The sequence below is a fragment of the Mirounga angustirostris genome, unplaced genomic scaffold (assembly GCF_029215605.1).
Source record: "Mirounga angustirostris isolate CCGP_5_RB_7025 unplaced genomic scaffold, mMirAng1.0.hap1 SCAF_11, whole genome shotgun sequence".
NCBI lineage: Eukaryota > Metazoa > Chordata > Mammalia > Carnivora > Phocidae > Mirounga > Mirounga angustirostris.
Window position 1 is genome coordinate 31,624,623 of NW_026991719.1, and position 24,626 is coordinate 31,649,248.

Consider the following 24,626-nt stretch of genomic DNA (forward strand, 5'->3'; position numbering starts at 1 on the left):
CACTTTTGTTTCAATTAATGGCTTTTACTCTAGTGGAGATCGTGGCTGTAATGGGATGAAATATAAGTCATCAGCCAGAATGGGGATCAGGAAATGTCTTGGAACCTGAAGAGTGCCTTCCAGGGCTGAGTGGATGTAGCTAGGGGGGCAGGACAGCAGAAACCAGAATGGAAGGAAAGAATCTAAACAAGAAGTTAGTTGTATTATCAACAGAATTTTTCTTAGTTCAGATTTTCCCTAGTACTTGATGCTGATGTACAGAGATACTTAAAGTGTGTCCTCTGGATCAGCAGAACTTTTTAGAAGTATATATTATCAGGCCCCATCCCAGAACTATTGAATCAGAGTCTTTGGGGCAGGGGGCCAGTAATCTATGTTTTAGCAACCTCTGCAGATGATTCTTATGCATGCTAAAGTTTGAGTACCACAGCTAGAGAAAATATTGACAAATGGACCTCATGGTAATAATGGTATTGAATAAAACTATATTTTAAATGTAATTTTACACTTTCCTTAGCATTTAGCTAGATGGATGTCTTAAAAGTATTTGTTGTTGAAAAAAATGCCATTTACCAAGACTAGTCAAGAAAAACATATAAGAGATTAAAAGTGAGATATATTTAACAGTGGATCAAGGGGAAAAATAAAACAAATGGCCTTATGTTGTGTAAAAGTTTTCTTTGCATTTGCTTTTATAGAACAATGACTCACTCTATGGTGACACTAGGAGCTGATTTTGTATTTGTTCTGTAATTCTAGGAGAGCATTTACATTGAAATACCTCTCTCTAATCCAAAAGTGAAAATGATTCATTTAGATGTGCAGTTATCCAGTGCTGCCCTTAATGGATTTAAGCAACTTACACTGCACCCGCTAGAATGTATCAACTATGTCCTACAGTATTCTCCAGCGACTACAGGCTGTAGAGATGAAAGGTATGGTTTGAGTGTGGCATTATATTTTATTGTTGATCCTTTGCAATAAAGCCTTCAAAATGATTTTAAGTGACTTGTTCGAGTCTACTTAAATAAAAGATGGCAGAGCTGAGATACCAGCCCAGTTATAATTTTATTTATTTATTTTTTCCAGTTACATTTTTAGATGGTCACAGGTTCTGTCTCTGTTTCCCCCAAAAGTGAGCACATGCTGATAATAAAGGAAGGTCTCCAGAGTTGCATGTCACTTGAATGCCTTCACGTGAAAATACACAGGTGTTTAATTCAATGAACTAAATTGGATTTAATCACAGAAAGCAGGACTTTTCTTGTTATTGCTCCTGTAAGACATTTGAATTCATTAACATTTAAATATTTTTATTCACTCAACAAACATTTATTAAACAGATATTAATGATGATGTTTTTTTCTGAATAATGATCTTCTCACCAAAAATGAAAAATTTAAAAATATATCTACAACAGAAGTAGAATGCTTCACAGAGCGGTTGTCAAAGATTGTGTTTGAAACCACCTATTTAGGATTTTTTTCTGCCAATTTTATTACACAAACTAAAACCACTGACAAGATTTTGTGTATTTTTCTCCACCAGCGTTATTTTTCAGCCCGATGTGGCTCTTGAGTTCTGGTATTTACTGAGATTAACTACTGAATTACCGAAATCAACCACAGTACCAGAAATGCAATGTGACCTTGGAAAGTAAGTTCTATTTAATAGGTAAAATTATTTCGTGGAAGGAGAAAAATTTATCTAAAAGAATATTGTTGTAATCCACTTACTCTTTTTTTATAAGACATACATATATTTTTAGTAATTGATTTTCCTTTCCAGGGAAGGTTTGATATTTCAACTACCCCCTGGAAAACTTAAGTGAAAGAAAAAGAAATTAGGACTTAGTAAGGAGAGGCTTTTATTCAAAATGATTATTGCAAGGGAGAGAAAGGGACTCTTGAAAGAGTTGGAGACCGCAGATCTCAGAAATCTGCAAGCATTTCAAAATCAAACGGGAAAAGCTAAAGGTAGGACAAGGAGAGATAAGCAGACTCTGGAGGGAAAGCTGGACAAGGAAAGGAAAATGACTGGTGGCGACTGATAGGAAAAGGATCGTCCTGTGGTAAGCGGATTCCCAGGAGAAGTCAAGGAAAGAGGCATGTTCCACTTTATTTGTGCTTGCTCAGGCTTGGGGACAAACAGAGCACAGGGGCCCGTAGGAAACATAGAAGGCTGACTAAAGTTTGGTCAAGGCAAAGCAGCGGGTCAGCGATGGACAGTGGAGAATACTTTGTCATTTGGCTAATACCATGTGCCCTTGAGATATGACCATTTATATTTACATGGTTGAGCTCTTCCTACATGTCTGGTACCAGGTTTGATGCTGATACATAGGGGTAACCCAATCACAATTTCTAGTTTTATTTTTTTAAGAGGTATTTATTTATTTGAGAGAGAGAGAGAGAGCACGATCAGGAGGACTGGCAGAGGGAGAGGGAGAGAAGCAGACTCCCAACTGAGTGAGGAGCCTGACACGGGGCTCAGTCTCAAGACCCTGAGATCATGACCTGAGCTGAAACCAAGAGTCGGACACTTAACCGAGTCACCCAGGTGCCCCCACAATTCCTACTTTTATTTTTATTTATTTTTAATAACTCTATAGAGATTGCATTTTATTGAGGAATGGAAATCCAATATGAAACAAATAGAATTCTAAATAGTTTATGGGCCTCAGATCAGTTATACAAAGCTCAAGGTGACATTTATTTACTTCATATTTTAGTGAGCAGTTTTGATTATGTCCGATACAATTGAAAACATGCTTCCATGAATTACTATAGAGTAATTCCTTATAAAGGTGAGGTAATCCCTCATAGCTTAATAATAAAGGTCCTTATTAAATCAAATATTTTTGAAATCATTTTGGTTTCTAATATGTGTAAAATACATTCATTATTATCATTTCAAGGTCACAATTTTTTTCATTCAGGATGAGGATATTTTGAGCCATATCATCTTAAAAGGAAATTCTAGACCCAAAAGTTACTACATTGTTCAGAGATATAAGCTACATGAATGTTTTTTAAGACTAATATGCCTATTAGGGGGGTTTGCCTCAGTTTCAAATGGGGTAACTGAGGTTTACAGATGCTAAGTGATTTGCCCTAGGTCACTAAATGTAGAAAAGAGACTAAGGAGAATGTTCTTGTATACAATTTTCCAGATTCAAACTAGTGGATTCACATAGAAAATCCAATGGAAATCCAAAGATTTGTCCTACAAACCCTTAAAAGATAATAATCTCTAAACAAATAAATAACATTTGTGAATATAAAAACATGCCAAAGTCTCTACATTCTCTAGCAGAAATATCCTTTGGCATCTTTCCTGCTTCATATTACAGTACCATAAATGATTGTATTAACAATACTTAACAAAGGGTGATTAGGAAATATGCGGGTCTGCAAGAGGATTTGGTGCAATCTTACTTCAAACAAAATACAGCATGTTAGGCCTGAAGGCAAACCTAAAATACCCTGGAACTACCGTATGTGAAAGAAACAACATGCATGTGTAATAACATAAAGGGCTTTTAATTAAATAGAACTTATAGTATTGGACTGATTTTAACAGCCCAGTAGATCCTCCAGTATTCTTGTTGTTGTTGCCATTGCAACTTGTCTTTCCTGCATTTCAATCACCATGGATAAATGAAACTTTAGGTCTCAAGACTTTTTTTGTCCAAATGATGATACACGTTCGTACTTTTAAAGAGCATGTGCACTAGTGGGCAAATCTGTACCTCTTTGTTAATTTCTCTCCCTTAGCACTCCAGAAGAGTGTTGAATTCTCCCAGGGCCAGATCTGTAGCCAAAGAAATCTGTAGCAAGTGATTTATTAAGGAAGTGGTCCCATTAAGAACAACCTGTAAGAGAATAGGGGAAGCAGGATAAGAAAAGGGAAGAAGCTAAGCAAGGGTGTGATTGCAGGTATGGTCCCAGACTATCTGATACTGCAGAGAGCTCTGTAGCATAAATTACATCTCAGAGTTTGTCCTGTCTTGATGCAGAGATGCTTGGCTTTTGAATTCCCATACTAGTCATTATAAGCTTCCTTGGGAAGAGGTATAAACTCCCAGGCACTTCTGTCTGTACAGTTGAGGAGATAGCAAGACCCAAGGGCAATCGTCTGAAGGTCTCGGAAGGAAAATGAATAGCAAGCGTGTAGAAGTTGGGGTCTGAGGGTAGAGAACTGGTAAAAATCTTCCAGGGGAACTGGGTAGGGTGCCAGCAGTGTCTGCTTTAACTTCCTAACAAACTTATTTCTACTTTTATATTTTTTCTTGTTTTAAAAATATATTAATGTATGAAAGCTATATAGGTATATAAAATTATTAACAAATGTATTACACTTATGTGAAAATATTTAGCACAACCAGTTTTACAATCTTTTTTTTTTTTCATTCCACTAACAGGTGCCCACCTTTTCTCTTTCTTTTTGAGTTCTTGTTACTTTTGGTCATGTTGTTCTAAAGAGTAATTTCTTTTTATCTAAGTCATACTGTATGTAATTAAAAGTTGCATAATATTAAAAAATGTTTGATAGTAACTACTTTTTTAGCCAGCCTTATTCTGGATCCCTATCCTCTTTGGAAGTTTGATGGCCATTAATTGTATCCAGTGTTTTTAAAATGTTTAATAAATTGGTGTTGTTCTATTTTCATACATTTTCTAGGTAGTTGGAGTCTCTTTCAATATGGAAACACATGACTTTCAGTTTCTGGAAGTCTCAAATTATGCCATCTATTTTCTCTCTTCCTACAACATCTATGTTTTAGTTTTAGAACTTGGGGGCTATTTTAATTTTATTATTTTTTGGCCTTTTTTTTAACCAACATCTGTGCTTTTGCATTCAGATAGATTTACCTGAATTTATCTTCCATTCTTTTTGTTGAATTTTTATGACAGTTATCAACATCCAACACCATTTTTGTTGTTGTTTGGATGTTTCTTTTACATATTTTTGGGTTTTTTAAAAAATCGTAATGTTCTGTTCTTATTTCATTTTGGTAATATTTTTTCTGATATGCTTAAGATATGAATGGTCATGGCCTTTGTCTTTAATTATAAATTTTGTTCTTCTTTTTTCCTACTCAAAACTTTCCCTGATACTTGTTTTGCTCATATTTAAGGATTTATTTATTTAATTGAGAGCGAGAGAGAGTGGAGGTGGGTGGGGCAGAGGGAAAGAGAGAATCTCGGGCAGAGGGAGAGAATCTCAGGCAGACTCCCTGCTGAGTACAGAGCCCAATGCGAAGCTCGAACTCACGACCCTGAGATCATGACCTGAGCCAAAATCAAGAGTTGGACGCTTAACCCACTGAGCCACCCAAGTACCCCTTTCTCATATTTAAATATGACACTCTGTAATGATAGTCAGGAGTTATTGACCCATTCATGTTGTTCTGTGTACCGTTCTTCATTTATTTTCATTGCTACAAAAAAAATTCCTTTTTATTGTTGATCAACTTTTGGGTTTTTTTTTCCCAGTTTGGTATATTATGAAATATGTTGTTTATAACATTGTATATGCTTTTGTTGCACATTTGTGCTCATTTCTATTGGGTACAAACATAGGAATGCAATATCACTGTACTCTAGTGGATAACAACAAAGAATGCACAATTGGTTGTACTTATTTACACTCCACCGGCCATAAATCGAAAGTCAGACACTTAACTGACTGAGCCACCCAGCCGCCCTGGCACTGTGTTTTTTTTTTTTTTTTTTTTTAGTGTCTTTTTATTTTGAAAGAGCTTAAGACTCATAAGAAGTTGAAAAAATAATTCAGAATTCACACATATGCTTCATCCTGGAAATGGTTTTTAAGGTGCTACCACTTGGTTCACATTAAAATTACCTTCTTGGTGCATCTGCATGGCTCAGTTGGGTAAGTGGCCAACTCTTGATTTTGGCTCAGGTCATGATCTCACGGTCCTGGGATCGAGCCCTGCATGGGGCTCTGTGCTAGCAGGGAGTCTGCTTCAGGATACCTCTCTCCCCCTCTGCCCTCCATACACTTGTTCACTCTCTCTCTCTCTCTAAAAATAAATAAATATTTTAAAAAAATCATCTTCTTGTTTTTCTTTGATTTGACCAGCAATGTTATTTTAATTTTCCCTTCTTATTCTATATTAATAGGTTTGACACAGTCTTGATGAAAAAATATTTTATCGTGACTGTTTAGAAATAAGTATAACAACATTTTAGACTCAAGAAATTTAATTTTGTCCCTAAGTAATAAATATGTGCATCAACAATCCTCAGTATATACATTTGTAATTACAAACTTCATTTCTCATTATTGGGAAAACTAGCAATTAAAGAAAATATTTATTAAATTCAATTCAATTGAAAACCTTTTTCTGGATGAACAATGAATCAAGTACCTCTTTAGTTAATATATTTTGCTCCTTGGTCCACTGGCAATCACAGGCTACATACACTTCTTACTTTTTGTATCTTTGCCCATTTCTAATGTCATCAAGTTATATTAATCTTTGCGATGAAATTGATTTTAATTCCCACAGAACTTACACTGTTTCTCACTTTTTTAGATTCCACATATAAGTAAGATCATGCAGTGTTTGTCTTTCTCCGTCCGAGTTATTTCACTTAACATAATGTCTTCTAGGGGCGCCTGGGTGGCTCTGTCGGTTGAGCATCTGCCTTCTGCTCAGGTCATGATCCAAGGGTCCTGGGACCGAGCCCCACATCGGGCTCCCAGCTCAGCGGGGAGCCTGCTTCTCCCTCTCCCTCTGCTCCCTGCTCCTGCTCTCTTGCTCACTCTCTATCTCAAATAAATAAAATCTTAAAAAAAAAACCCATTATGTCCTCTAGGTTCATCCATGTTGTCAACAAATGTCAGGATTACCTTCTTTTTTAAGTTTGAGTAATATTTCATTGTATATTCCATGTTTTATTTATCCATTCATCTGTAGAAGAACATTTAGGTTATTTCCATATCTTGGCAATTGTGAATAATGCTGCAATTAATGTGGGAGTGCAGTTATGTCTTCAAGATACTGATTTCATTTATTTTGGGTATATACCAAATAGTTGGTATATGCCCAGTATTTGGGATCCAATTGTTGGATCATATAGTAGTTTTCTTTAATTTTTTGAGGTACCCTCCTATTGTTTGCTATAGTTGCTCTACCAATTTACATTCCCACCAGTGGTGTACCAGTGTGCCATTTTCTCCACATCCTTGCCAACATTACTATTTTTTTAAATGACAGCCATCCTAACAGGTATGAGGTGGTATCTCAGTGTGGTTTTACTTTGCATTTCTACAGCATGGCAGTTTTCATGCTATACATCAAAAGGTATTAGAAATGATGGTAAAGTGAGAATTATGAATCCTCTTGATTATTCTTTGCTTTGAGCATAAATATCAGCCACTTTTTTTTTTTTTTTTTTGTATTTACTCATCGTTGGTTTGGATCTTTTTGATGTAATGGACAGAACTTTGTGAATTTATTACTCATTGTTATTATTTCTTTTTTTTTCTTTAAGATTATTTATTTATTTATTTGACAGAGAAAGACACAGCGAGAGAGGGAACACAAACGGGGAGTGGGAGAGGGAGAAGCAGACTCCCTGCCGAGCAGGGAGCCCGATGCGGGACTCGATCCCGGGACTCCAGGATCATGACCTGAGCCGAAGGCAGTCGCTTAACCAACTGAGCCACCCAGGCGCCCTCATTGTTATTATTTCTAAACTGTTAACTTTTTTGCCTGAATTTAACAGTTATAAAATAATGAGTAAATATTGCTCCTAAAACTGGGATATATTCCACTACCCAGTGTGGAATAACATTTGGTCTCCAAAATAGAAAATCAAGGACTAATTTAGCAAAATGTCATTAGTTCATACATAATTATTCTTATTTTGAAACTCACACAAGTCATTGTATTAGCTTCCTAAACCTGTCATCACAAGTACCACACACTGGGTGAATTAAAACAACAGAAACATATTGTCTCACTGTTCTGGAGGCTAGAAATTTGAAGTCAAGTTTTCAGTAGGACCAAGTTCTCTCTGAAACCAATAAGAGAGAATCCTTCCTTTCCTCTTGTGGCTTCTAGTGCTTACCAGCAATCCTTGGTATTCCTTGACTCAGAGGTGCTTGGTATTCCTTGACTCTCCAGTCTCCACCTCCATTACCATATGCTCATCTTCTCATGTGTCTTCACATTATCTTCTTATAACGACACCAGTCATAAGGGATTAAGGGCCATCCTACTCCAGTATGATCGCATCTTAACTAATTACATCTGCAGTGACCCTCTTTCTATATTCTGAGGTATTGGGAGTTAGAACTTAAATACATCTTTTTTAGGTATACAGTTCAACCCATGATAGTCATCAAGTTTATAAAATTATCATTGAACAAGTTTATGAATAAGTTTACTCCATTTTTCCTTCCAGGTATGTCACTCAGATCATTCCTTTAGTTAATCCAACACACGAGACCTTAGAATTGCAAGCAACAAACAGTAATCCTGAAAATTTTGTCTTGGATGTTAACAGATCATCAGTAAGTATATTTGGAAAGCCAAATAACCTACCACTACTAGAGCATTTTTCAGTACTGATTTTGGGACACCATGGAGTATTATCATTTGATTTATTAATTAACAAGGTCTCAATTGCTTAAAATTTAAAAATAGAATTTATATACATATATATCTCCCCCCCAATTTTAATTGATCAAAGAAACCAATATCGTGTCCGTCTAAATTTTTAAAATTCTATATGCTAGCATCATACTCATTATCACTGGACTCTAAATGAACTGGTTGTGCTTTATTTCAGACCATTTTAGTAATCAGATTTGGAAATCATTCCCCAGTAGTATGATATTGACTCAGCAATCTTTCTATGTTTCCAGGGTTCCAAGAGGCTAGTTCCTTCCAGCACTTGATGAATTCCTGCCCATCACCTGTCCCCCACTTCCAAAAAATGTGAACAGTTCTGACCCTCTCTCCTTTCTCTACCCCATTTACTCATTCCTTGGTCCCTAGCATAGACTAGAACGAGTCAATGGGCCCCAGTCACTTTTCTCCTCCCATAAGTAACAAAACAAGATCTGAAGGTTTAGCATCAATCTTTGTTTCCAAGCATATGATACCAAATATGTACAGTGAATACCAAAACCATGTTTTCAGGTAAACTTCAAAATGGTAATTGTGATAGATTATTTTCTTCAGAGCATCTCACAGTAAATCATGAAGCCCTGTTAAGTAGATATAGTATTTAAATAAAGGCTTTTACTATTTGCTGTTTAATGATTGTTTAAGAAATCTACAGTGTGATTTCATGTGTATCTTACTACCTATCTCTTGTCAATGACTGGTTGCCAATTAATAATAACATGATATGAAATTAGTTCTTAACTTCCATAATGTGTCAAATTAGATATCACTAAGTATTATATTGCTAACACCAGTTTCTAATGAGGAATTTCAGTTATTTGTAAACTATATCCTGATCACCATATTCTGTTTAATTTATGGAAAATACAGTGTTAAGTAATACAAGCATGTGTGTACATTTTAGTATAGTTATTCTAAGATTAAACTATATACACAATTGTGTGTATAGCATTGTGTATATAGTTTAATCTTAGTGCTTAATAATAATGCTCTGCATTATTATTATATATGCTTGTGCATATATAAGCACAAACTTATACTTTCTACCTTGGTTCTTATGTTAATGATTTGCTACATTTGTCTTCTCTTACATTTCTTACTGTTCAGTCTGAAGGTAAGTTGTAGGCATCATGCTATTTCAACACTAAATACTTCAGATTATATTTCTTTTTTTTTTCAGATTATATTTCTTAATGGCATTATTAATCTCCCACATCATCTAGTATCCTGTTCAAATTTAAGTTTACTCAGCTGTCCTGCTAATCTTTCTCTCTTCAACTAAGATCCAGTGTAAACTCACATATTGGAATTGGTTATTATGATGACACTTCCTTGGAATTAAGTGTTTGCAAATTTCCAAAAGGTCCTATATTTAACAGATTATCTATATTCCATTATACTAAACCAGTACATTTGCTGCAGATAAATTCCAACCAATAGTGTTTATCTTCCTTTTCCTTGAAACCATGGGATTCATGGAATTCATGAATTTTAGGTGAAAATAAAGGAATTTCATTGAGTTCCTGGTTGGCTATATACACTATCTCAATCTGTGCCACATGCTTCTGACATATATTTAGGGAAGAGGAATTTGAGGCCAGAGAAGCTAAAATACTTAAACTTCCTGGCTAGTAAGTGGTAGAACTAGAATTAAAATCCAAGTTAATGTACTGGTATATGGTTTTTCTAATGAAATAGATGATTTCCTTATATCTATCGATCTATCTAGAGAACTTTTTGCTAAATTGAAAGAATACATGAAATACAACTTTTCTTATTTTTTTTGCTAAGGCTGATATTGAAATTAATTTATACTCATTATGTATGCATAAACTTAAGTGATTAACTATCAAAGGGAGAGCCAGCCTGAGATAAAAATATTTGCTATAGATAAACCACACATATATAGATAGTAAGGAGGTGACTGTTCTAAATATAACAATGAATTGTATTTGTATTTCATGGTCATTATCAGAGCATTATTATTAAGCACTAAGTGCTACATTCTACAGGGATTTGAATGACACTGCTATATTGCAGTTTTATATTTTCAAAAGTTATCTGGCAAAATACAGTAGTGAAAAAAATAAACTTACTTTTCAGACATACGCCTTTTCATTTTATCATTCTGTAAGTGTTAATGTTAAATATATTATTCACAGTATAGCATTTTGATGTAGTTGCTGGCTTCTTTCACAATCTCTAAAGAGGTAACTCATTCTAATACTGTTCAGACTCAAGTTATTCTAACAGGCCATACCTTGAGTGATAGGGCAAAAAGGAACACTTCATTGTATACTAAAGAAGCCTTCCTTACATCTATGCTTACTATCAGTTTATCTCTTCGGACATCGCCAAGGTACAAGTTAGGTTCCCAGTGGTTTCACAAGTATCTTGGGATGATCAATAAGCTATCGGTTCTTAAAAAAATGTATATTTCTATTATTTGGGGTTCTTAGTTGGCTTTAAAAATTAATCCTGATTTCCTTTTATAAAGCAAGTAACTCCATGTGGTCATTGTCTGGGGGGAGAACATGGGATAAACACTACTGAACACTGTTTACCATGGCCATTATACCAATATTCACCAAGCAGGCATACTAAGAATGGGTAACACGTACAAGACAACATACTAATTACACGAAAATCAACCTGGCATGTACCTAGCACACAAAGATCCTGACTCAAACAAAGCATTGATTTTTTTTTTTTCTCTCTCTGAATTTACACAGCTGACCATACCTCCTCACTCCATCAAAGAAGTATCTGTTCACTTTTATCCTTCGGCTCTTGGAAGAACTGGTCATCAAGTTTCTATCACCTTCCACTGTACTCAGGTATGATAGATTATTCTTGGACCAAGTCAAGTTCATTAAATTTCAAAATCATAAGTAAGTAAATCTAATTCATTCACTTGACATATTTCGTAAGCAAAACAAGTTCATTGTAAATGATTAATTAAATGAACTTTTGGAAATACGGTCTACATTGTACCTGTGGAGGCATCTAAAGAAGGCATTTTTAAATCCTTAGATTACTTGAATGAAGGAGAATGTACAACCAGATTTAAAATATAGGTATTTTAATGGAATGCCATTTTACTGGCATTTATGTTTATTTTCTGACTTGTTTACTCATATTTTCATGAACTTAAAGATGAAACTGTAGAAAATGTGATCTTGCAAATACTGTATTATTTTTTCATTCTATTTCATCTGCACAGTGTTACTGATTAATAATAATTTTTTAAAAGCAACAATGGTTAAGGGGCGCCTGGGTGAGTTAGTCAGTTAAACATCCAACTCTTGGTTTCGGCTCAGGTCATGATCTCAGGGTCATGAGATGAAGCCCCACGTTGGACTCTGCTCAGCACAGAGTCTGCTTGAGATTATCCCCTCTGCCCTTCATCCCATTCGCACTCTCTCTCTCTCAAGTAAATAAAATCTTTAAAAAAATAAAACAACAGTAATTAATAATTTTTTAAGCATCTCTAAACTTGCTACATGCCATTCTAAGAATTATATCAACTCATTCTCACCCAGTCCTGTGGTCGAAGTAATCAATCTCATTTTATGGATCAGGAAACAGACACAAAGAAATTAAGTTCAGGCAGCTAGTAAGAGGTTTAATTCAGACCCGAACACAGGGCATGTGACTTCAACCTGTCTTCTTGACTGTTTTTGCAGCTACCTACCAATTGCTAAGTGATTATAACTCTCTTACTGCCAATGAAAATTTTACATACCTTTTGACAATTATTATTTTTTATTTCTTCAAGTGTTAATGAGGAGGAATGTAAATGGAGATATGTGCTTTAAATCCTACAGGACACCAAGGAGGTTACAAAACCCTGCCACCTGAGAGGCAATGGAATCAAATATAATATAGGGGACCCCATGTCAGTGCAAGACCAGTGGGTAACTAGAGTATCCTATTTTCCAAGAAAATGTGTAATATACCTTCAGAAGAAAAAATTTGAGACTATTAAATTTCTTACATGATGACTGACTTTTAAGTAAACTGAAGCAATGCTCTGGAAGTATGCTTGATTCTCAGTAATATTAAAGAATAAAAAACAATAATCCTTTTCATACAGAAGAGAGAAAGTGTAGTACAGATTATTTCCTTCTACATAAATAATTTTAACAAGGCAGATCTTTTTTTTTAAGATTTATTTATTTACTTTAGAGAGAGAGTGCACAAGCAGGGGGGAAGCAAAGAGAGAGGGAGAGATCTCAAGCAGACTCCCCACTGAGTGTGGAGCCCATTGTGGGGCTCCACACGGGGCTTGATCTCACAGACCTGAGATCATGACCTGAGCTGAAATCAGGAGTTGGAGGCTTAACTGACTGAGCCACTCAGGCACCCCTGGAATTGGATCTTTAAAGATCGTGCTGTGTCTTCTTTCAAAAAAGTTTGAGGTAAAGATGGGTGGACAATATTACTTTTTTTTTTTTTTTATTGCACGTTTGTTTGGATACTTTTTAATTTCCCTCTCTGAACCCAAGGGGATAAGTTAAGCAATGCCAGGGCAATTGTCGGATACTAGTGTTCAATAATGGTGGGTTGTGGTCTAATTTAGCAGCTCTAATATTCCAGGCCACTTGGTGAAACGTGAAAACATGGCCTTGTTTTTGTAGTTTGGCTCATTCCCAGTGGTTTAAAGTAACTTCATTTCTGTCATCCAGGATTGATTTTTATTAGGTAGCCAAAAAAGTAAGTAATTTATGTAAAAAAGTTGTTAATATAATTGAACCCTGATGCTTGATTCTAGTCATTCAATTGTGTGGAGTCAGGTTAGGACATTGTAAATGAAAATATACTGCGCTTGTATTCTGCTAGTAGAATCTCTAACTAAAAGTAGTGCAGGCATTTGAAGATATATGCTGATAAAACTTACCTTTAATCCTTCCTATGCAGAGATAGCATTTTATGGATTTACTGTCACCACCTGTCCTAGTTTTGAAACAATCTTACAAGTTTTCCTCTTTTATTGGAGGCTTGGACACACCTATGTAGTTTAAGAGATTATAAACTAGGTTATTGTTTGTTGTTTTTCATTTTGTGACCTCTTTATTCATCTGGAACATTAGCAAACTGTTCAGTGCAGAACTGAGTCACAGTCTCTTGTACTCTCGGGACTTTTATTCTAAATGAACACAAAGGGAACATTTTCAAACAGTGCTTTGCAGGTTTATGAAACCCAGATAAGAACGATGGCTGCATGCAATCTCCTTCATGTAATTTTTGAGCCATTCTTCCCTATCATGTCATAACAGAACATACACTGTACTAGGCAGTAGAGATAAATAATATGGCATGCAGTTGTGCACACGTCCTTTTAATGGGACTTCAATCTGTGCCTCACCATCTTAGCCTTCATGTGATAACTATCTGAATTTCATTTGAAATTCACTCTAGGATTTTGGAAACTTCCTGTAGTGTTTAGGATCCAGTTTGCTAGATAAATTGATTTTTTTAAAAACCTTGAGCAGAAATACAAGGTTTTCATTAAGATTTCTCTTTTATGTTGCTATAAATAACCTTTTATGCATAGAAAGATGTTTAATATTTGAGTATTGGTCTTTTGTCCTTTTTTTTAGTGCAGAAATATATTGAATATTCAATAAAATCAAAAGGAATTTGGAAAAGAAGAAATACATAATGATACATATTAAATATTAACAACAAAATGGGTTTTTTTTTAATAAAGATGCATTTATTTTAGAGAGAGCACAAGCAGGGGGGAGGGGAAAAGGGAGAGAGAGAGAGAAGCAAACTCCCCACTGAGCAGAGCCCAACATGGGGCTCGATCTCAAGACCCTGAGATCACAACCTGAGCCAAGATCAAGAGTCAACCGACTGAGCCACCCAGGCACCCTGAAATGTTTCTTATCTACCAAGATTTTTATGCATATTACATTTATTAAGTGTTGCAAATAAAATGTATGCGATTAGGATATGTATGTCATGAATGTTTATCTTTAAACAGTTTAAAGAATGGATATTCTACCTCTCTGGAGTAGGACTGTTCCCCCAGCCTATAGACATAGAAAGAATAACCACATACCTCCGTCTTCATTCATCTATTGTTATACCTTTCCAAAATCCCACCAAGGAAGATGTTTTGGTCAATATTGTACTAACAAGTAAGTTTTTTTTTTGTATTTTACATATGTTATTTTGTAATTATTAGTCAAACTTATTTTATCACAGAATCAAACCATATTAGAGATAATGGACAATTTAGAGATCCGTTAGTTGTTTCAACAGCATTATTTTATAAAGGAGAAAACAAGGTATGAGAGATGAAATATCTTGGCTGAAATCACTTATAAACTTATAAATGGTGGAGCCAGAATCAGAAATTAGAAATCCATGTACCAAGTCAAGTTCTTCCAATTTTATCTGTAAAGCCAAATATGTAAAGTAATAGATTTGTAAGATTCTTATGACATGACTCAAATATGCCAATGCTTATTCCTTAAAAGTTTTTAGAAATTCTAGTGTTCTGGTTTTGTTTCATTTCCCTCTTTTCTTTTTTTTTAATTTTAATTCTCATATAGTTAACATACAGTGTTATATTAGTTTCAGATGTACAATATAGCGATTTAATAATTTCATACAACACCCAGTATCATCATCATATAAACATAGGGTTGCCATGTACCCCTTTGAATTAGTGTTTTTGTATTTTTGTGGTAAATACCCAGTCGTGTGATTACCGGATAGTAGGGTACTTCTAATTTTAACTTTTTTGATTAACTTTCATATTATTTTCCACAGTGGATGCACCCTCTTTTCTTTATAAATAGCATATTTGGATTAAATTTTGGTTCTAACAAAACTTGGGTTTTTTTTCATGTCATATTGAAGATACATGTTTTTAAATTAGATCATGTGAAGTTTCTGATCACTTTTTATTAAAAGACCAAATAATGGAGGTCTGAAAATCAACTCATTATGAGTTTTCTGAAACACATTTTAAATCTAACATTAGACATTACTAATTTTATCTTTTCAAATATTATTACTACGTCTACTAAAACTACTACTACTACCACAAATCATTGTAGATAGCTCAATTGTTGGGCCAAAAGAAATGTATACATGTTAAGGTTTTTGATATAAATAACCAACTTGCTCTCCAGGATGGTTATACTGCTACAATTCGTGCTGCTATCAGGAGTATATTACAGACATTACCTCTTTTCCTGAACCTTGTAAACCCTGACCAGTAGCATTCTCCTTAATCTCCATCAATCTGATTGAGGCAAAATTGTATTTCATCATGATTGCCAATGACTGTTTTTTTGATTAATGCTGAAGCTGACCACTATCATTGACCTGTTGAAGTTTTCATCTTTCCTGATCATCTGCTCCTGCTCTTGGTATGAAATAATTAAGTAAAAATTAAGAACATAATGTCATCTAATGTATAATTCCCTTGCAAAGACTTTGGCTGTGATGAGGAGAGACATGCCAGTATTAACTAAAAGTTGATTGTAGACTCAAGGAAGTCGGCATTTTAATATGGAAGAGATATGAGCATATGTATAGGCAGAAAGAAGCCAGGGTTGAGCAGAAGTTAAAGCTGTAAAGGAGGTGGGGCTTAACTGATTGGTAAGGCTCTGGGAGGACTAAGATCAGACTTGAAGTAGAAGGAGAAGCCCTGAACAGGAAGGGCATTTCTCCCTTAGGTCTCAGAGGGACTTGGGAATTAAGTGCAGTTGTGCTTATATTTTTATCTGCTGAGAAAAGGAGATAGAGTAAGAGATTTGAAGAGTGGCCCATTGGTTTGAAATAATTGCTGGAGGGAATGGAGGAGGGAGCTGACAAAATTAAAATATGAAAGGTATTGTATTTGGCTGGGATTGGAAACCACAAATTTATATAGACACCAAGAAAATACGTGTTTGTGAAGTTTGTACCACTTCTAGGGCTCAGAATTCCAGGTACGGGAACAATACGCAAGGCTGATAAATGGATCTGTCCAAGGAATGGAATTTTCAAGGCAATTGCAGCCAAATCACTTCATAACTATGAGAATGTTATAAAAAGCTATTGGGTCAAGATTGTTAACATTAGAAATAAATTATGAAGTAATTTGTGGCTTCTTAATTTTATTTAATTGGTCTAAAATGCTTTTGCTATATAACAAAAAAAAACAGGAAGCTTGACAATGAAAGATTGATTAGTCTTTCGTATTTTAAAACAGTCTCTTCTAAGTAAACTCCCTCTCTCTTGAGTAAATGTTCAGACCCTCAGGTTCTCCTCCTTCCTTCAACCTGAGGAGACCGGGGACAAAAAAAGACAACTTCTGCTATCTTCCTTCCCTTCACTTTCTCCTTTTCCTTTATGAAAATATTTCTCCTTTCCTTTTCTTGGCAATGAAGTCTCTCTCTCTCTCTCTTTCTCTCTCTCTCTCTCTGTCGTAACCTCCTCCCTCTTTCTTTTGTGGGTTCTGTTTTTTCTAGCTACCATGTTCGTGTCTTCTTACATTCATATTCCTTGGCGAGTGGGCCTCATAATTTGGCCTGAATTGTTGAAGGACCACAAGGAAACAGGACTGACAAGGTTAAAAATATTTAACCTGTATGCCACATACACTCATTTAAAAAGGTACTAAATTAATACGTTCTGATTTAAATATTTGCACGTCTTAAAATTACTTCATGATAGGACTGTGCAGTCCCTTGCTATCTTTCAGAAGATGTCAGTGTTTCTGCAGATGCTACAGAATTCACAGAATCCCCTTAGGGAAGTTGATAGCAAGACTTCACAATAAAGCACCAAGCTGGTGTTTGCTGAGAGAGGTCTTACAGTATTTCAGATTCTGCATTCCTGATTTTTCTTTCAATAGGCAGACAGATAGGTAAGATATATAAGATATATAGGAAAAGATGTCTTTCAAAACGCACTATTTTTCCAGGAAGGCAACATTTTTAGAGTTGCAAACTCATTCTCAAACTTTTATATTGCCAATTCTCTAAAGTCTTTTCTTCTGCTGGTATTTTAGCTATTTCCATTTTAATCACTTACCTCAGAAATATTGCCCTTTGACATTCAAGAATCTTTTAATTCCATTTAATTAAATTCTATTTAATTCTTTAATTCTACTGTATGTTGTCTCTAAGTTCTTTCAGTTGAACATTACACAAGGCAAGGTGATGAAAAGGTTATATTTCAGGGTTCTATTCATATCTTAATCCATGCCACTTTTAAATGATGAATGAGGTTGGGTGACTAAAGAGGAGATGGCCTAAACACTCAGAGAATAGTAGAGACTTCTCCAAAGGAGACCATTAATGAGTCCCATGAGGAGCAGGATGCTACACAAAAGCTTCAAATAGCCTAGGAAACTCGTATTTGTTATACACTTACTTGGTACCACATTTGAGCTCTGTCAATTTGACTATACTCAATCTTAAAAAAAAAAAACCAAAAAAAAACTCTGAGAAGCTTCTCAGATGTGGAATCTGAGGCTTAGAAATCTCCCAAAGCCATACAGTGAGTAAGTGATTGAACAGTGTCTTGAACTCATCCCATCTAACTTGTCTTCTCCAGGACCACCTAACTGACATTCTAAGTAGTCTGCTTACAGATGGTGCTTACAAATCCTTATGCTGATGAGGCTCTAAAGAATGGTACTTGCCCCTCTTCTTGCTTCCTCCCCTAAGATCTCAGGAAAAGAAGCCTCCCTCCATCCAATCAAAGGACCTCAGGAAATCCTCTGACTGCCACTCCTTTCGCATTTTCTCAGCTCTTCAGGTCTCTCCTTTCTCTTTTTGACTCTGCCCAGACCCTGGCTCTGCCTCATCAGCATATGCTTGGCTTTTCTGTCTTGGCCTCCTTGTTCAGCCTGGACATGTACCCTTGCTCGGTGACTGCTATCAATGAACTCAGTTCCCACAATCCTCTCTGATCAGTAATTATGCCCTCCACCCCAATCCCTGCTCTCAGATTTCTACCCTACTTAGCCAGAAATAAAGGTGGAAAAAGGAAAGGTAGCCATGAATGGGTCTGGGTCAAAACGTTAGAAATTCGGGCCTGATGAATTTAGGAACTTAAGGACACATTTCCATTATAGGTATGTGTGTGCTCCCTAATGGCAGGGGTTACATTAACTCATAGCTTTATTCTTAACTAAATGAGTATTTCAAAGTTGGCATATTTGTTGAGAGAGCAAGAATTGAATCTTCAGTCACTGATTATGTGTATTGAGCATCTATTTTATGATGAAAACTGTCATACACACATTTGAAAATGACTATATCTGCAATATACATACACACATACATGTATACATTATATTTTGATCTTGTGTGATATTCTCTTTGTGAAATATCACTATGGGTTATATACCTAAAAGTTATATAAATGAATGAAGCAGTAACTGATATATGTAAAGTAGCAATTTTCATTTCTTTTCTACTGAAATAGCTATAGTCTTGAGATTATTCACTCTTTCTACTGAATTCAAATTTAAATGTGGTATTAGTGATTTGATTCAAATGTTTACGTGTAAGTAGATTCTTTTCCAGACATCAATAGTTGTATTGAAGAGCAAAACAAAATAACATAGGGATAAAGGTGTACTTACCAATTATCATATTAGTTTTACAAATTTCAACTTCCATTTTGAGGGTTGATTGATGTAAACAAAACACTGTGTTGACAACACCACACAAAATATCCCCATGGTTCTGTGCCTTTCCAGTTGTAGGTGGAGCAGGAAAATAAAAAGTTCTGTCTAAAATTTATTTTACTAAATATAACCAAGAAACAGACTCTTAACTATGGTTGATGGTTATCCAACGGGAGGTGGGTGGGGGATGGGATAAATAGAGGGGGGCATTTGTGATGAGCACTGGGTGTTTTATGGAAGTATTGAATCCCTGTGTTGTACACCTGAAACTAATATTACACTGTATGTTAACTGGAATTTAAATAAAAACTTTTGAAATTAAAACAACAACAACAACAACAACACTGTGTTGAGTTGTTGTTGACTCAGGGTTAATTATGACTATAGTGTTCACCAGCAGTAAAGTAATAAAGTACACACTGTAGCATAGTTATGACATGTTAATGATACTTACAGGACAGGGAGAGGCAATGTCTAGTGCATTTGATTTGACATGTTAGAATTAGTTTATGAAAATCTTGTCCCTGGAGGCCCTCTGAATCTTATCTAAAGTACCTCCAGAGTTGAATAAATATTTATGTTAGATATGTAGTGATCATTGTGTATTGCCAATCAGGGTGTACATAGCTTTATGTATACATAAAAAGAGAGAGAAATAGGTGCAAGAAAAAGTCCCACACTCTCAAAATCTCTCCCAAATGAAGACAATCACCTAAGTATTTCAATCAATCAATAAATATTATTGGGAGATTTGAGATTGGTGGGCAGTTGGAGTATCAAATATATAACAGTCTCTTCATACCATAGTTTAATTGGATTGTTCATCTTAGTTTGCTCTGCTTATAGCAAATAACTAATGCTTTTTGTAGTATGGAAAATTAGATATAAAATTATTGTTACAGTCACTTTTCAGAAAAGTAATCTGAGCTTCAACTTGCTTATAATTATTTTTTTTTACTTTAGACACTCTTTAGGGGACTTAATATTTAGAACTCCTTTTTTCTTGTTTAGTAGATCTTAAAAGTCAGTAACCAATAATTGGGAACTTACCAAAATTTAGATTCCCAGGTCCACACTCGGTTATTCTGATTCATTATGTCTGGGTTAAGACCCTACCAGCATAAGTTATTGCAGTGTAGGTTGTCAGAAGACTACACTTTCAGAAGTACTGCTCTTTACACAAAGATCTCAAAATATATTTTAAAATCATATACCTCAATTAATAAATATTTCTCAGCATTCACTTCAATGTGCATATATTTACTTGTGAAATATATATATGAAGCATTATCAACTCATATACCTAATGTCGATAGAGCTTATTTCTTTTTCATAGAGAATTAAGTACAAATATAATTTAAGTTTTTTCTATGACCCAATAGTTCCTTTTACACAAATCCCATTTTAAAGATAATAAAATGTGCTTTCATTAGAGCTATAGGAATATATTTTTAATTTTAATTTTTTTTTGCCATTTAGTCTTTAATTTTGTCCCCCTAAGACACTTTTTTTTAAGACACAACTTTCTATTTTGAAAAATTTCACACCTGTAGAAGAGCACAGTACAATGATTAGTCCTATAGTTTTCATATAGATTCATCTGCTTCGTCAATTGTTAATTTGGGGGGAATTTGCTTTATATCCTGTCTCTATCTATAGATATATAATTTCATCTCTAAAGCATCTATGGCCTTAGAGAAAGGACTTTCTCCAACATAACTGCAATGCCATATCATACACAAAGATTTAATATAGATATGTTAATATTTAATATATACTCCACAGTAAAACTTCTCCAGTTGTCCCAGAAATGTTCCTTAGAACTTAAAAATTTTATCTTTTTTCCAATCTGGGATCCAATTAAGAATTGTGCATTGCATTTGGTTATCAGATCTCTTAAGTCTCATTTAAGCTAAAAATTTCCTCCCACCTTTTTCTATCTCTTATAATATTGGCATTTTGAGGAGTCCAGGCCAGTTGTTTTATAGAATGTTGCACATTATGGATTTCGGGGTTTTTTTGTACAAAAACTTCTCTTTCATTACATACCTTGGAGATTATTCCATGTTAGGACATACAGAACTACATAAATATATTAACAGTTCTATAATACTACATTGCATTGATGTACTTTGTTTTACTTTATCTTTGTTTCTTCATTACTCAATTCTGACTAACATTTTGGGAAGAATATCACATACTGTGTGCTTATTGCAACACATCAGGAGACACAAAGTCCCATTATTGGGGATGCTAAGTTTAATCACTTGGTTAAGGTTGTGTCTGCCAGATCTTTATATTGTAAAGGTCATCTTTCTCCCTTATAACTAATAAATAATTGTCGGGGTGATAATTTGAAACAATGTGAATAACCCCTTCCCTTCCAACCTTTCACTTGATGAAACATTTTAGTATCCATACTAGTATCAGTTATTATGTCTATCATCCTTGCTGTTTTTTATTAGCTGGAGATTCTTTTTTTTTTAAGATTTTATTTATTTGCAAGAGAGAATGAGAGACAGAGAGCATGAGAGGGAGGAGGGTCAGAGGGAGAGGCAGACTCCCTGCTGAGCAGGGAGCCCGATGTGGGACTCGATCCCGGGACTCCAGGATCATGACCTGAGCCGAAGGCAGTCGCTTAACCAACTGAGCCACCCAGGCGCCCTTGGGTGTTTTTTAAAAAATGTATTTATTTATTTAAGAGAGAGAGAAAGAAAGAGAGAGAGAGAATGGGGCAGGAAGGGGCAGAGAGAGAGAGAGAGAATCCAAGCAGATATTGCGCTGATCATGGAGCTCGACTTGGGGCTCGATTTCACGACTCTGAGATCATGACCTGAGCCAAAATCAAGAGTCGGACGCTTAACTGACTGTGCCACCCAGGTGCCCCTATTTTTTTTAATTGCTTTTAAAAGCCATAAGGTCTTACTGGAGATCTGGATACAGAGAAATCCAGAGAAGAAAGAGATAGGTTTCAAAATCAGTTCTGTTAACATTTGTTATGTTTTTGTTTTCCCATACTCAGGGAAATTACTCAGAAATAAAATGGTAATGACACTGTTTTAAACAAAGAGATCAAGTAGCCTCCTCTGAATAAAGTGTGGGCCATCAGACAATGCATGTTCGGTAGTCAAAGAATCATAGAATCACTAGCTAAAACCAACCTTAGCTATTACCTGGTGCATCCCCCAGAGTGTAAGGAGATGCAGAAGCCAAAAAAAAAAAAAAAAAAGAAGTTCCTTGCCCAAAGTCACATAGCTTGTGTCTTCTGAATTTAGATCCCCATATGCTTTTATATAGCAAATATTCTGTGAATAAATGTGATGATGTGATGGGGATTTGAAAATAATAAAAGCTGAGATGTAAAAGAAAAAAAAAATCCATGAAGCTGTACTCACACTTAAAAATAGAAAGGGGGCGGGGGAGGAAAGCAGAGGAAAAAGCTTTTATTTCCTTAATATAAGGAAATATTTTGTTATTTGTTATTTGTTATTTGGGTCCTCTGTATCCTTGCTGATTTTGACTGTGGTTCTATCAGTTGCTGAGAGAGGGATGTTAAAGCACACAGCCATAATTGTGTATTTGTTCATTTCTTTTTTCATCTCAATCAATTTTTGCTTCATGTAAGCTGAGGCTCTGTTATCTGTTATAGACATGTTAGGATTATATGTCTCCCTCATGTATCAATATTTTATATTATGTAATGCCTCTCTTTGTCTCTAGTAATTTAGTTTTCTCTGAAATTTATTTTATATGATGTTAATGTAATCATTCCTGTTTCTTATAATTAACATTTGTATGATACATCTTTTTCCATCTTTTTTCTTTCACACTACCAAGGTCACTAAATTTGAAGAAGTTTCTTGTGGACAGAATATTGTCGGACCATTTTTAATCATTCATTCATTCATTCATTCATTCATTCATTCAGATAAACTCTACCCTGCAACCCTTTCTCTCAGCCTGCTACCCAGCAAGAGAATTGGAGTGCTGCCTGTGTCTACCAGCAGGAGCTGGAAGATCAGCTTGCCTCCTCTTTTTTTTTGTCTACCCCTCTTAGCTGATCTGGGTTCAAGGCTTCTGCAGTGCCTTGTCCGGTATATATAAGAGGCAATATAGAAACCAGGAACTTGGGGCACCTGGATGGCTCAGTCGGTTAAGCATCCAACTCTTGATCTCAGCTCAGGTCTTGATCTCAGGGTCGTGAATTCAAGCCCTCCATAGGGCTCTATGCCCAGCATAGAGCCTCCTTTAAAAAAGAAAAGAAAAAGAAACCAGGAACTCACCACCATGTTGTTCCTCAAGTTACCTTCTTCTTCCCATGCTTGCAAAGTCTCCCCATGCTTGTCTGTTATGTTACATCTGACAAGTTTTAGTTGTAAGAGGGAGAACCTAGGAGGAGTGGAGCAACTTTGTCTTCATGGGTTTATTATTATTACTATTGTTATTATCATTATTATTAGTTATTATTCTTATTCTTTTGGATACTCCCCAGTTTGGCCAGCAGGATCCTTTGCAAGTCAATCCCTAGTTCTTTTGAATTGTCTCTATTAGTTTTTGAACACTTTGTTACTTTCTGGCACAAGATGTTCCAATTTCACCACTTAACTAGTTTTAAAGCTAGAATTAGACACTTTTCTAAGGTTTGCTTTATAGGGACAAGGTATTTAATATCCAAGAAATGGGCACTAGATGTGCTCACTATTGCTGGGATGTCCCTTTCAGGGGACAGAGCAAATAGAATTATTACAAATTATTGTTTCGGGGCACCTGGGTGGCTCAGTTCATTAAGTGTCCGACTCTTGATCTCAGCTCAGGTCTTGATCTCAGGGTCATGAGTTCAAGCCCTGCATTTGGGCTCCACGCTGGGCATGGAGCCTCCTTAAAAAAAAAAAATGTTTCATACTGATTATCTCCCTTTCAATCCTGCACCATAGGGTTCTTCTTAAATTTACCTCACACTCTCTTCCTTCTCCCACATGAGAAACCTGGTTCTCAACACAACAGTGTAATTCATTTGTTCTATCATAGTCAATATTTTAGCTAATATTGTCAAAATTACTATATTCTTACAATTACAAAAAGTTTTAAGGTTGCTTTTTGAGGCTTCTTAAATTCAGTTGTATTTTTGAATTTGTGAAACATGTATTGTTTACAACTCAAAGCTATATAAAAAGTTCTGAAAGAAATTTCATTCCCGTACCTACACCATCTACCACATTCTCAACCAACTGTGTAGGTAACGATTTTCATCTTTGTTTGATTCTAATTTATCTATACTGCGTTTGGTTTTACAAAAATGAGTGTACATGA

At 35.3% G+C, this 24,626-nt stretch overlaps 1 protein-coding gene across 1 annotated transcript in view; it reads left to right on the plus strand.

Moving 5' to 3' along the window:
- The window catches only part of CFAP47 (cilia and flagella associated protein 47), a 495,620-nt gene that overhangs the window by 375,332 nt on the left and 95,662 nt on the right, over positions 1-24,626 (plus strand). The window contains exons 53-58 of the mRNA XM_045873173.1: positions 760-935; positions 1,549-1,656; positions 8,442-8,550; positions 11,166-11,168; positions 11,401-11,505; positions 14,661-14,817. Of these exons, the coding sequence (XP_045729129.1) occupies positions 760-935; positions 1,549-1,656; positions 8,442-8,550; positions 11,166-11,168; positions 11,401-11,505; positions 14,661-14,817 (658 nt within the window). The remainder of the gene's footprint in view (positions 1-759; positions 936-1,548; positions 1,657-8,441; positions 8,551-11,165; positions 11,169-11,400; positions 11,506-14,660; positions 14,818-24,626) is intronic.